The 14,693-nt window shown below is 43.0% G+C and overlaps 1 protein-coding gene across 2 annotated transcripts in view; it reads left to right on the top strand.

Moving 5' to 3' along the window:
- Positions 1-6,788, top strand: part of DYNC1I1 (dynein cytoplasmic 1 intermediate chain 1) — a 302,215-nt gene extending 295,427 nt beyond the window's left edge. For both annotated transcript variants that reach the window (XM_084858764.1, XM_084858765.1), the window contains one exon: positions 4,754-6,788. In XM_084858764.1, the coding sequence (XP_084714890.1) occupies positions 4,754-4,864 (111 nt within the window). In that variant the 3' untranslated portion in view covers positions 4,865-6,788. The remainder of the gene's footprint in view (positions 1-4,753) is intronic.
- The last annotated feature ends 7,905 nt before the right edge of the window (positions 6,789-14,693 follow it).

Here is a 14,693-nt window from a genome sequence, read left to right as displayed (position 1 = left end):
CACATATATAATAGCATATGCTTGCCTATACTGAGTTAGCAGCAAAATATCTTCTCTGGCCTCAAATAGGAATAGTCTCCATAGGGAGAATAAAAACTATGTGTATTTGTAATATGGAAACTTACTTACATAGTAGATATTCCATGATTTGGAAAGAATTGGGTCCAGTGTTGCAGTTGGGGAAGCGGGGGGGACGACACATTATCTGTATGTAATGTTTATTCTTTTGTCAGCTTTAAGTATCTGTTTTCTCTATGCAGTTTCATATGTAAATAAGTGAACGACCAAACTGAGATAGTTTTAAGACTGTCTAGTTCAACATTGCAGCTTTCTGCCTTCCTTGAGATCACAACTATGTTACTGAGGAAGCCAGAAGCCAAAATATTTAACTAAACATTCTTAAAACTATTTCTGTTTGGTCATTCATTTATTTATATATACTATAATTTAGTGTTTGATTCAGAGCCTATTTGTCTGCAGCACTGTTAGTTGCTTTCAAGACTGATTCATGCAGAAATCTTTACATGCAAAACTGTTAACAACAAATTTCTTTTCCATATAAAATGTATTTCCTAGGATACATATCTGAGCAACTTGAAGATGGTAGAGACTGTTCAGTGTAAACAGCTAATAGTTAATGCTCTCTTCAGATAGGATTTTTCTAAAATGATGCTGTTAAATTGAAAGATTACAAGGATGCTGATAAACCACACTTGGTCTTTATTTTGAACTCTCATCTTAGTCATTATAACTTATTTGCCTTGCTGATGCTATTGGAGAAACCAAACTGAAATTAACCCAAATTCTTTTTCGCAGTCCTTAATTAGCCAGCTTTTCAAAATCTTTTTAACAAGCTCTCTTGAAGCCATACGTAATTTAGAACGGAATATATAAAAATGAGAACACTGGAATGGGAATTTCTGGTTTCAAATAAAGGCTTGATTCATTGAAAAATGGAGAACAAAGACAGTAAAATAGATGTGGAAGCAGTGCCACCTGAAAACATTTTTGTATCTGAAATGGAAAATAAAAATGGCACCTCTCCCATGTTCATTTTTGGAAATGGCACACAGAGATAGATGGAGGGTGGAGACTGGAAAATGGCACCCCCTCTGGAATCCACCTCCTGAGGCAACAGTGTTACCTCATTTCATGGTGAGGACAGCCCTGAACAGAAGATTTGAAAATGCTGGCATAATAGCTAGAGGTTTTCTAAGCTGTAATACATAGTTTCCTAGAGCAATCCTAATGAGAATCCATGGAGGAGAACTACTGCATCTGGGGTGCGTTGCTAATTTATTTGCCAGCTTTAAAACACACACTTTACCTTCCACTGAAGCCAATGGGAGGAAATTAACTGCACCAGCTCCAGGGCTGGCATAGTTTCTGGGCTTGGTGTGTGTGTGTGTGTGTGTGTGTGTGTGTGTGTGTGACAAGGGGGATTAGATCTTGCAGCTCCATAGCCTGCTGTGATACAGCCGTGGAACGCCCTATTCTGACCCCATTGCCTGCAGTCTGAGCATCCTATGGCCCCCCATCCATCCTCCCAGGGAGCATAGGGTTGCCTCCCTTAATGTTGCAGTCCAGTTTCTTTTGTTCTAAATTACCTGTTGGAAACCATAACTAGTCCTAATTCCTATAAAAGCAGACAGGTGTTTGGGGGATGGGACCGTAGCTCAGATGTAGAGCACATGTATTGCATGCAAGTTCAATCCCTGACATCTTCAGGAAGGGCTGCGAAAGGTTCCTGTATGAAACCCTGGCGAGCCCCCCCCCCCCCATCAGTTGGAGTGAACACAATAGCGAGCTAGATGGATCAGTAATTGGACTCCCTATAAGGCAGCTTTGTATGTTAATGAACATGCTGCTAGTGAATGTTATAAGTTCCTACAGCTCATCATGCTTACAGAAAAGGGACTTTAATATGTTGAAACAATGGAAAAGCATATGACAATGGAAAAGCAAGCCAGTTTTTTGGGGGAAGCCAACAGGGCAATCTGCATTGCAAGGGCTGGAATAGATTAAAAGGTTTGAATAACTTGTTAGTGTTTTCTCTGGGGTATTGCTTCTCATTCCCCTTGGAAAAAAAGTGCTTTAGCTGTGGTTATGGTTGGAGGAGTTCTTGGCTGTGTAGCTTCTGGTGCATCACACTAAACATATTTTATTGTTATGCCCCTGAAGGATATCTGAGAACAGTTTAGAAGCCTGCTAATTTTGAAACCGGATTGCCCCATGATGTCATGTGGATGTGGCTACTGCGTTACACACAAGGAGCGCCATTACCCATGGCATCTTCATTCTCCTCCTCTGGAAAGGGAACAACAAGACTGTACACCCAGACTTGCCCCCTCCATTGAACTGAATGGGAAAGTCTGCGCCTCTAAGAGCCTAGTGTGTGCACTGGAGCACATATAGGTTATTGGATTGTAACAACTGCATTTTAGGATTGAGTGCCAGTTAAGACTTTGCTCACAACCTTCTGACCAATGGTATATTCCTTTCTAGAAGGTGGTAAAATGATAGCATGGCTTTATGGCACATTAGCAATAATGTGCATGCGCAGCGCACATGCATACAGATACACTGAGTGAGTCAATTATGCATGATGTGGAGAATGTGATCAGGGAGACATTTTTCTCCCTTTCTCAAAATAATAGAGCATGTGGTCATCCCATGAAGCTGATTGGTGAGAGATTCAAGACAGATAAAACGAAGTACTTCTTCACAGTGCATAGTTAAACTATGGAATTTGCTACCACAACATGTAATGATGGCCACCAATTTGGATGGCTTTAAAAGGGGATTAGATAATTTCCTGGAGGAGAGGGCTATCAATGGCTACTAGTCCTGATAGGCAGTATGCCTGTGTACACCAGTTGCTGGGAAACATGGGTGGGAGGGTGCTCTTGCACTCATATCCTGCTTGTGCATTTCCCATGGGCAGCTGGTTGGCCACTGTGTGAACAGAATGCTGAACTAGATGGACCCTTGGTCTGATCCAGCATGGTTCTTCTTATGCTCTTATGTCTTGAAACAGTTTAATTTCAGCCTGAATTAAATAAACAGTTTAATTCCACAATATCTTTAAACAGTTCCTTTCTCCTACAAGCATCCAGAGAGAGATTACAGACTTTATAGAGCTGCAAAAATGTGCATGGGCAATTTAAATTCATGTTGCCATCTTTTAGAGCCTGAGTCTATGAAAACATACATAGAAAGAAGAGTATGGTGATTGTTTCAATCTTGTTTTGCATTATCTCTCAAAAACTGGATTTCGCTAGAATGGATTGTGGGGATTGTCCTGCCATATCATTAAAACACTCTAGCATCCTTGCCACCTGAAAAACTTACCCTGCTTGCAGCACATTTTTTGTCCTGTCTTCATTAAAAAAAAAAAAAAAAGACAAGACAGGCACAATTTTACCAAGCATTTTCAAATTTGCGTTAAGGAAAAAAATCTGATCGGTTGCATATTTGTTTGCTCAGTTCCAGAGGTACTTAGCATTTTTATTATATCCTTTTCTGTAGCTGTGATTTATTTCCTATAAATGAGCCAGACTAAAAATCCAGCAGCAAAACCAAACCCTGACATCAACCATAGGAGCTGCATAATTATTTTAAAGGTTCTGTGGGGGGTGAGTTTTACACACTTGCAGCCCATCCTGTACCTCCATTCTCGTTGCTGTGTGATATCACCATAACGTGTCCTGCTGCCACTATAGCAGTTTTCCGACCCTGATGTATAGCTATGGTCCATACTGCAGTGGAACCTTTGCTTCTAACTCCACACTCTTTGGGAGCAGAGTTCTGTGATCCAGGGAATGGACCTTTGGGCTATCAGACACAAAATGACTGAGCTAAATTTAGATGTAGTCCTAGCCTTGACAAACTGGCATCCGGGCCTGCAAAGCTCCTGCAGCATTGCTTTACATTCATAAGCCCCATGTGAGGCATTTGTTTGCGCCAGCATTGCAGGTTTTAGTACTGAATTGGAGGTCACATTTTCCATGTTCTCTGTTTTAGGCAGCTATGGATCAGGCAGGCTTACTGAACTCTGGTGCTGCAAGAGGTTGCAGGTTTCTGCACTCTTCAGCTTGAAGGTTGGCTTCCATATTTGATTTTTGTACATGCAAGTCAACACTACAATAGGGGCCTTTATTTTTTAGTGTCAAAATTGCATAACCACAGTTCATATTGGGAAGTTAAATACCATCGTTGCTGAGATGCATACAGTTAAAAGTGCACACACTTGGATCATGGCAACTTAATAACACTAGAAAGTCTAAATTTACTTACATCGGGCTTACTTCATTTAGGGTGCAATCCTATGAATGTTTAAACAGAGAAAAGGCCTACAACTCCTAGAATTCCCCAGCCGGGCTGGCTGGGGAATGCTGGGAGTTGTAGGCCTTTTCTCTGTCTAAAGATGCATAGGATTGCACCCTTAATGGAGTAACTAGGAAATGCTTCCAATTATTTCAGAGGTACTGTTCACATTTGGTTGGACTATGCAGTTTAGATTCCTGTAAAAATGAGGAAAGGTGTTAAATCCCTCCCTCCAGCTTCATTACTCTAAAATAAGGAGCTGGTTGTGAAAACATCCCTCTAGATTTTTATAATTGAGGGCCACAACATTCACTGAGGAGGGTCCTATGGAACAATAAACTCTTGGTAAAACAGTGTGACTTAAGACCTCCCTTTATCAGTAAACTGCCTTAATTTCTTCATGCTGTTGTCCATTTAATTCTTGCAGCTTGCTATACCTCATAATGATGAGTGGACCCGATTTGCCCGGACTCTGGTGGAAATTCGGGCCAACAGAGCTGACAGTGAAGAAGAAGGAGCCATGGAAATGTCTGCCTAGAAGAGAGAAAGATGCTCTCCCCTCCCCTCTGTTTGTTACACCCATGTTCAGCGTCAAGTCAGTATTGTTGTGGCTTTTGATGCCAATGTTCATGCTGGCATTACTCAGAGTTCCAATTCCTTCATATTAATCACGCTGTGCTTAAAGCAGTTTGAAAATATCCAGAACATTTTCATGCTTCATATTTCTTTTTGAGAAGTTACGAATGAGAGGACAAATCAAACCCAAGTGGGTCCAGTTGTTGCCTTTTAACTACTTTAGTAGCTGCAGTAACTAGCTAGAAACCTCTGGATAAACTTGGGCTCACAAGCATTTCTGGCACAGTCCTATTAAATCCATATGAAGTCAGATATTATTGGGTACAGATGTGGTGTGCTTTGCGACATGGGACTGGGCCAAAGACTTTAGATGTGGTGTTTCACATGGTGACTTATATTATGAATGGATGTACTATACGAACATTGCTGCTCCTTATTTATTGCGGTGTGCTGCATGGAACATATTTATTTGAAAGCATTAAAATAAATGATCCTAAAGCATGTGCATAATGAGCAAACTGCATTGTCTCCGTATGCCTGTTGGGGTTCTGTTGAGTTCCAAATAACAATTACAGGATGTCACTTTGTACTAAAATGAAATCTGTAAAAGCCTGGTTGAATAAATGGAACTTTTTAAAAACGCTTATTATTTCTATGTACTTTAACAATATTTCATATACAGTTGGTCACTGGCACTTGTTACAGGCTACTAGTAACAGACTGAATCAGGAGTGCAATGTAAGAGTATCACTAGGGAAATATGTCAAGGCTATGTTGTAATCATGTGGGTTACCTTTTTCCCATGTTAAAATTACTTCTGTTATTGGCAAATGAGAGAATTGTGACTGCTAGGTTAGTAATGCATCCCTTAGATAAAACAGTTTCTTAGAGTGGTAACAGGCAACACTACTTGCTCTTTGGGGCATTTGTAAGAAAAAATAAAGCTTGATCTTATTGGCGAGATCTGTGGGCAACTTCACATGGTCCATGTTCATGAACCTGCATGGAAATTAAACTCTTAGTGCAACTACACAAGCAGGTAATACTTCCCAGTGTCAATTTGTGAGAGCTCATGGGCTGGTTGGTTGTGTGTGCGGTGTTTAACCTGCATGAATTACTGGAAAAAAAACTGCATCTTTCAATGTAGTTACATCAGGGGAGACATTAAAATCCTCCCTACAAACCATCCCAGTGGTTACAGCCATACAGAGGAAATAGAGCATCTGCCTGACCCATCTGTGGACTAGGATTCCTATCCAAAATTCCTAGGATTCCTATCCAAAATAGGAGCCTTTGGTCAGTAGAACAGAGACAAAAGTCAACTTGATTGACAGTGCCCAAACTTGGAGGGTTGTGTTTGGATATGGGAAATTAAGTTCTGAAAAGGATCCTAAATTAGGATCTCTCAGCCTAACCTGCTTAAGTTGGTCCAAAGGAGCTGACTGAAGCATGAGCTTTTGCAGACCTATCCCAGGCAATAACTAAAAGGGCACATTTTGGCCTTGCTTATACTATTTTCTTCATACTCATTTATGTGTTTATCTGCCAACTGACAGCATCAATCTTGTTCTTGGACTCTGAAACTTTACAGAGAATATTGGGTGGTTGCTATAAAATATATACATATTGGCCAACGCTGGGTTGGGTCCAGCCTTAGTCATACCTAGAGTAACCCCATTGAAATCAGTGGAACGTTAGTTACTCTAATATAACCAAGGCTAGATCCAACCCACTGCTTTCAGGCAGTAAGTATAATACTTTCTAAAGTACACATTGCGAGTGGTTAAAAACACAGTTTGTTTAAGTGCTGTTTCTAGGTTATTTACTGTATTTTAACCTCCCCAGAGAATTCCATGAATAAAGCATCTTGAGGTTTACTTATTTTTAAACCCGTCAGTAATTTATTATATACGTTAGATTTAAAATATGTTCTTTACTATGAGCACAGTTAAATGTTTCAACTAGCGAAATGATGCTTACATTCCTAAAGAAGTGTTTTTATGCTGCTTGTTTACCGCAGTGCAGACCTAATCAGAATTGAGGAGCTGAATGTGCAGTAACTCATCTGTGTTCATCCAAGATATCCAGAGATGCACATCTGCAAGAGATACCTGCGGCATGTTCAGAAAAACCTATCTGAAGTGTTGATGCAGTTAGTAATATGGTGGCTCACAACAGTAGCATTGCTGTTCTTATCATAGCCCTGGAATGTATACCAGTATTGAGTGAGTGAGGCTGAGACAAGAACATCTTGCCTGAGGCCATCAAGTAGGTTTGTGATAAGCTGTGGTTTGAAACAGGGGTCACGGGAACTATTCAGCATGCAGCTCAAATTCTTATATGCACGTACGCATGTATGATTGTAAATAAGTTAATGTCCAGTTAGGTTTAACATTATTTAGTTAACCCGGAGTGGTGAATTTATGGTCCTCCAGCTGTTTTCATCTATAACTCCTATCAGCCCTAGCCAGCAATGGAGAGGGATGATGGGAATTGTAGGCTAAAACATCTGGAGGGGCACAAGTTGTCCACCTCTGAGTTCATAGATCATAGAATAGTAGGGTTGGAAGGGGCCTACAAGGCCATCGAGTCCAACCCCCTGCTCAATGCAGGAATCCAAGTCACAGCATCCCTGACAGATGGCTGTCCAGCCTCATCTTGAATGCCTCCAGTGGGGGAGAGCCCACCACGTCCCTAGGTAATTGTCGTATTGCTCTAACAGTCAGGAAGTTTTTCCTGATGTTCAGCCAGAATCTGGCTTCCTGTAACTTGAGCCCATTATTCTGTGTCCTGCACTCTGGGATGATCAAGAAGAGATCCTGGCCTTCTTCTCTGTGACAATCTTTCAAGTACTTGAAGAGTGCTATCATATCTCCCCTCAGTCTTCTCTTCTCAAAGCTAAACATGCCCAGTTCTTTCAGTCTCTCTTCATAGGGCTTTGTTTCCAGTCCTCTGATCATCTTTGTTGCCCTCCTCTGAACCCTCTCCAGTTTGTCTGCATCCTTCTTAAAGTGTGGTGCCCGGAACTGGACACAGTACTCCAGATGAGGCCTAACCAGTGCTGAGTAGAGGGGAACTAGTACTTCCCGGGATTTGGAAGCTATGCTTCTATTAATGCAGCCCAAAAGAGCATTTGCCTTTTTTGCAGCCACATCACATTGTTGGCTCATATTCAGCTTGTGATCGACAACAATTCCAAGATCTTTCTCGCTTGTAATGTTGTTGAGCCACGTATCCCTCATCTTGTAACTGTGCGTTTGGTTTCTTTTTCCTAGGTGCAGAACTTGGCATTTATCCCTATTAAATGTCATTCTGTTGTTTTCTGCCCAGCGCTCCAGTCTATCCAGATCACTTTGAATTTTGTTTCTGTCTTCCAAAGTATTAGCTATCCCGCCCAATTTTGTGTCATCTGCAAATTTGATCAGCATTCCCTGCACCTCTTCCTCCAAGTCATTAATAAAAATGTTGAAGAGCACTGGGCCCAGGACTGAGCCCTGCGGTACCCCACTCGTTACCTCTCCCCAGTTGGAGAAGGTCCCATTGATAAGCACTCTTTGAGTCCAATTCTGTAGCCAACTGTGGATCCACCGGATTGTTGTTTCATCTAGCCCACTTTGAGCTAGTTTGCTCATCAGGATATCTGGGGGCACTTTGTCGAAAGCTTTGTGAAGTTGAGGTATATGATGTATACAGCATTCCCACAGTCTACAAGGGAGGTTACTTGATCAAAAAATGAGATCAGATTTGTCTGGCAGGACTTGTTTTTGACAAATCCATGTTGGCTTCGAGTAATCACTGCATTGTTTTCAAGGTGCTTTCAGATGGATTGCTTTATCATCTGCTCCAGAATTTTCCCTGGGATTGATGTCAGACTGACTGTCTGTAGTTCCCAGGTTCCTCCTTTTAACCCTTTTTGAAGATAGGGACAACATTAGCCCTCCTCCAGTCATCTGGCACTTCACCCATCCTCCATGATTTCTCAAAGAGAATAGACAGCAGTTCTGAGAGTTCTTCTGCCAGTTCCTTTATTACTTTAGGATGCAGTTCATCTGGCCCTGGAGATTTGAACTCATTCAAAGTCATTAGGTGTTCCTGGACCATATGCCTATCGATCTCAAGCTGCAATCCTGCCCCTTCAGCCTGCACTTCGCCTTTGCCAGGGGGGTCATAGACCCTCTTTTGAGAGAAGACTGAGCCAAAGTAGGAATTGAGCACCTCTGCCTTTTTTTTGTCATCTGTTATCGTTTTGCCATCCTTATTTAATAGCTGAACGACCATTTCTTTCCTCTGCCTTTTACTATGCACGTAGCTGAAGAAAGCCTTTTTGTTGTTTTTAGCATCCCTCGCTAACCTCAGCTCGTTCTCAGCTTTAGCCTTCCTGACGCCATCCCTGCAATTCTGTGCTACCTGCCTGTACTCTTCCTTTGTTACTTGGCCTTCTTTCCACTTCCAATATGTATCCTTTTTTGTTTTCAGGTCATCCCTAAGCTTTCTGTGAAGCCACATTGGCTTCTTCTGTTGTCTTCCACCTTTTCTTCTTGTTGGAATTGTTTGTGATTGTGCCTTGAGAATTTCCTTTTTTAAAAGCTCCCACCCATCTTGGACTCCTTTTCTCGTTAGCGTCGCTTGCCATGGGACCTTACTGATCATTGTTCTGAGTTTATTAAAATCAGCTTTCCTAAAATTCAGGGTACGCGTTTGACTACACTTGGCTTTTGCTTCCCTTAGAACCAAGAACTCAAGTGCAACATGGTCACTTTCCCCCAGAGTTCCTGTAACTGTTACTTTATCCACTAAGTCATCTCTGTTGGCTAGGATCAAGTCAAGGATAGCCGATCCTCTAGTTCCTTCCTCTACTTTCTGTAGGAGGAAGTTATCCGCCACACAAGTCAGGAATTTCTTGGAGGGGCCATGTTTTGCAGAATTTGTCTCCCAACAAATATTGGGGAAACTGAAGTCCCCCATTACTACTACATCATGCTTCCTTGAAACATTGGCTACTTGCTTTTCAAAAGTTTCATCCTCGTCTTCTTAGTTGGGTGGCCGGTAGTAGACTCCGACCACCAGGTTCCTTTTATTCTTTGCTCCATTTATTTTGATCCAGATGCTCTCGATGGGTCTACCAAGCTCCTCTTCCTGTATTTCTGTGCAGAGATATGTATTTTTCACATACAGTGCAACCCCACCTCCCTTTCTGTTTCTCCTGTTCTTTTTTGAACAAGTTATATCCTTCAATTGCTGTATTCCAGTCATGAGAGTCATCCCACCAAGTCTCAGTTATACATATCAAGTCATAATTTCCCTCCTTTATTAAGAGTTCAAGTTCGTTCTGTTTGTTTCCCATACTCTGGGCATTAGTATATAGACATCGAAGACCATGTGCTTCATAGTCTGGCTTTCTTCCTACATGTGTCTGAAGACTATTATTGGGCGCTATCAGAGCTGTTCTCTCCGTTGCAGTGCATGCACCTACGTCCATTGTTACCCCCAACATTACATCTTCCTTCCCCGTAGGATTCAGTTTAAAGCCCTCCTGATGAAGTTCTTCATGCTGTGGCCAAACACATTCTTTCCATCCTTTGTGGTGGTTCGTCTGCCCGGCTAGTTGATATTCAACCTGTTCTGGAGGGGGTTGCACTCCCCCTAAAGGATCAGGTTAGTAGTTTGGGGGTGCTCTTGGATCCAGGACTGTCACTTGAGGCACAGGTGAACTCAGTGGCACGGAGCACTTTTTATCAGCTTAGGCTGGTATACCAACTACGCCCTTATCTGGACAGAGATAGCCTAGCTACAGTTATCCATGCTCTGATAACTTCTTGTCTGGATTACTGCAATGCGTTATACGTGGGGCTGCCTTTGAAAACGGTCCGGAAACTTCAGCTGGTCCAAAATAGGGCAGCAAGATTGTTAACAGGGACTGGCCTGCGAGCTCATATTACGCCAGTACTTTTCCAGCTGCACTGCCAGCCAGTCCATTTCCAGGCCCGATTCAAAGTGCTGGTGTTAACATTCAAAGCCCTTAACAGCTTGGGGCCAGGTTACCTGAAGGATCGCCTCCTCCCATATGTGCCTGCCCAGACCTTAAGATCATCGTCAGCGGCCCTTCTCTGTGAGCCCCTGCCAAAGGAAGTGAGGCGGGTGGCTACTAGGAGGGCTTTTTCTGCTGTGGCGCCCCGGCTCTGGAATGAGCTCCCTAGTGAGGTTCGCCTGGCATCTACATTGTATTCCTTTTGGCGCCAGGTGAAGACCTTTTTATTTTCCCAGGCATTTTAGCATTCTAAATTTTTATCTTTGCTGTTTTAAATCTGTATTTTAAACTCCTGCACTGCTGCTAGGTTTTACTGTGGTTGTATTGTTATATTGTGGTTTTAATGTTCTATATATTTTAAATTGTTTTATTGTGTGTTGTTTGGTTTTAATTTTTGTGAACCGCCCAGAGAGCTTCGGCTATTGGGCGGTATAGAAATGAAATAAATAAATAAAAAAAATTGTGAGGTGCAACCCGTCCCTTGCCAACAGCCCATCTTCCAGGAAGTATAGCCTGTGGTCCCAGAATCCAAATCTCTCTCGTCGGCACCACCTTCGTAGCTAGTCATTCATCTGGAGTATTTTTCGTTCCCTTTCTATCCCTCTTCTAACTACTGGAAGGATGGATGAGAAAACTATCTGGGCCCCAAAGTTCTTGAGTTTCCTTCCCAAAGCTTCAAAGTCTGATGTGATTTCTTTGTAGCTCCGCTTGGCGGTATTTGTTCCCACATGGATGAGAAGGGATACCTGTCAGTGGTCTTTTTGCGTGCAGGCAACCTTTCAGTCAAGTCTCTAATCTGTCCTGCCGGGAGACAACATACCTGGCGAGTCCATGGGTCTTTGCGACATACATGGGTTTCGATCCCACGCAGCAAGGAGTCTCCCACTACTACCACTCTTCTTCTTGTTGTAGGCCTGGGTTTCATCGCCTCTGTTTGACTGACCTTCAGCCTCTTGCTCACTCTCATGTAGGTTCCCCTGTGATTCTTCCTCTGCAGGCTGTCCTCCAGTCTCACCCGCAAGTACCTGGAATCAGTTCCACAGCTCCACTGGTGCAGAGTGGCATCCAGTTCTTCTCCTGTCACCCTTTTCCAAGGAGTATCCTCTACTCCATTTTTCTTCACCTCGGCATTTCCCACTGCCTCATCTTGCTGTTGCTCTTCAAGCTTCTGTTCTTCACTTTGCTGCTGTAGTTCCACTGTTCTGTCCAAGAACTCTTCGTGTTCTCTTATTCCCCGGAGGGTCGACAGTCGCCGCTCCAGTCCACTTACTTTTTCTTCCAGCAGCGTGATCAACTTGCACTTGTTGCAAGTGTAGGCCATGTTGTTTTCAGGCAAGAAAACAAACATTGCACACACCTTGCAGGTCACCACACTGGAGAGTCTTGTCCTTCCAGTCTTTTTTCCCTTTTTGTGTCTAGCTTTGTGATTGTTCTAGACTAGCCTGTGCCTGTTCCTCTACTCAGTAGAGGTTAAAAGCAGAGTCCCACTTGTGTGAAAGTGTGTGTTACAAGACAAATAAATGGAAAAAAGTTAGTTAAAAAATAAAAAAAAATGTTAAGGGCCTCCCCCTTGACCTCCCCTGCCAAACTCCCCTGGCCAACTCCTGTTTGCTCCCCCTGTCCGCTCGCTCTGGTCGCTCACTCTCTGGGAGCTTGCTTGCTTCTGTAGTCCCTGGACCAGCTGGAGCAGCGTCTTCTGCACTGCTCTGCTGGGAGGCGGGAAACAGACTGAAGCTTCCCGCCCACTCAGCTGCTGGGAGTACTCACGCCACACACCCCCAATTCAGTTGGAGCTCTCAGCAGCACCTGGTGAGCTCACAGCCAATCAGAAAGATAAAGGGCAGCCCCCTGGTGGGATCCTGCAGCCCACTTACCTCTTAGCCTCTGTCTCCTTTGTCTCTTCAACCACTGCAACTCCCCTGGCCAACTCCTGTTTGCTCCCCCTGTCCGCTCGCTCTGGTCGCTCGCTCTCTGGGAGCTTGCTTGCTTCTGTAGTCCCTGGACCAGCTGGAGCAGCTTGCTCTGTTCTGCTCTGCTCAGCTGGGAGGCAGGAAACAGACTGACATTTTGCCTTCCTCAGTAACAGCTGGGATTTCAAACATTTTGCCTTCCTCAGTAACAGCTGGGATTTCAAAAGAATGCCGGAAGCTTGAATATATATTCCAAAAGGTGAATACCTTTATACAGTAGTTACTCAAAGTTTTTTTTTGGTCAATTGTCAGTTTCATATCACAATCCTATACATGTTATGGGAGGGACCCTAGGTCAGTGGTAGAGCACATGTTCTGCATGCCAAAGGTGCCCGGTTCAATCCCTGGCCTTTCCAGCTAGGACTAGGAAGGAATCCTGTCTGAAACCCTAAAGAGCCACTGCCAGTCAGTGTTAACAGTTCTGGGCTAGATGGACCAAGGGCCTGACTCAGTATGAGGGAGCTTCCTATGTCTACTCAGAAGTAAGCCTGACTGAGTTAAATGGGACTTAGTCCCATGTAAATGTGTATAAGATTGCAGCCTTAATTGTATAAATTTGCTTATGAATAATTTGTACATTTCTAATAAAAATTAATTTAAAAATAGTTTAGAAATACAAAAAAATTAAAATATTTTCATTCCAGAGAAGGAAAAACATTTTTAAAGTAAAAAAGCTGAAGGCTGGAAACAAACACAAGTGAGAGGTATAGTGCTGTAGTACAGCATTTTATTTATTTGAGAGTTTGGTAAACACGTGGCTGGTGGAGCTTCTCTTGAGTCTCCAAGCTCCTAAGTAAAAAAAAACAAAACGCTGGAGAACAGGTATGTGATAAGCAGGATCTTATTCCACATTGTCCAAGCTCTCCTCCCCTCAAAGTAGAAATGAACATGCCATAAGACACTGCTCCCAGTGCAACTGGGGCAAGAAGGAATGTGTGAGTGTGAGAGATTGTTGGCAAGAGGGCTGTGATAGAGAGAGGTATCCCGCTATGACTAAAAGGAGTGTCAAAGGCTCACACTGTGTTTCCGTCTCCAGGCATTCTCCCAACATTTGCAAAGTGAGAATCACACATCCCCACCCACACATCCCAGTATCACCAGTTTCCAGGTAGAAGGGACGCCCAGCTGATAGAAGGAAAGCAGTTCTCCCCCAAAACAAGCTAAGATTAGCTTGCAGACAGGCTAATCAGGACTCTTATTTTTAATCAAGCCACAGAATGTTAATCAATCAGTTCAGTCAATAAAAATGGAAGCACTAGAATTATGCTTTGTTTGAGGACATAATTTGTGGACAATTTGATCCTGTTAGTGGCTTTATTTAAGGCTTTAAAAAAAAAATCCACAGCCATGTCTTTTCTTTATTAAAAACCAATGCCTACATCCATTTTATAAAAATGGAACTTACGCTTTTTTATTGGTGGTCTCACAGCATGGGAGAACAGGCAGTGCGGCTTCAGTGACAGATGGCTTGCACTGCAACGCCTTTCCAATAACATGTTGCAGTATTAGTCAAAAGTGAGCAAGTGCTAACCTCTCAGTGACTTTCCTTCGCTCTGGATCTTGCTGCACTAGATGAAGGAAAGTGCTGCGTACAAAACCAAAGTCTCACTTGAGGCTCTGAATTACCCAGCTTAGCTTTGCAAGTCAAAGTAATAAGAGGGATTTGCAGAATGTTGGTACAAAAGCAGCCCAGGCAGAGCAATCCTATAGAGAGGGAGAAACAGAAGTGGAGAAACCGTCTTTCCCAGTGCCCCATTGGCTTATGCTGGCAGGACAGAAAGGGGATGGGGTGG

The sequence above is a fragment of the Heloderma suspectum genome, chromosome 5, assembly GCF_057233095.1.
Source record: "Heloderma suspectum isolate Gila_16-S chromosome 5, 16-S_ref, whole genome shotgun sequence".
NCBI lineage: Eukaryota > Metazoa > Chordata > Lepidosauria > Squamata > Helodermatidae > Heloderma > Heloderma suspectum.
The sequence above is the reverse complement of the archived record's forward strand: the minus strand, read 5'-3'. Positions and strand labels throughout refer to the sequence as shown.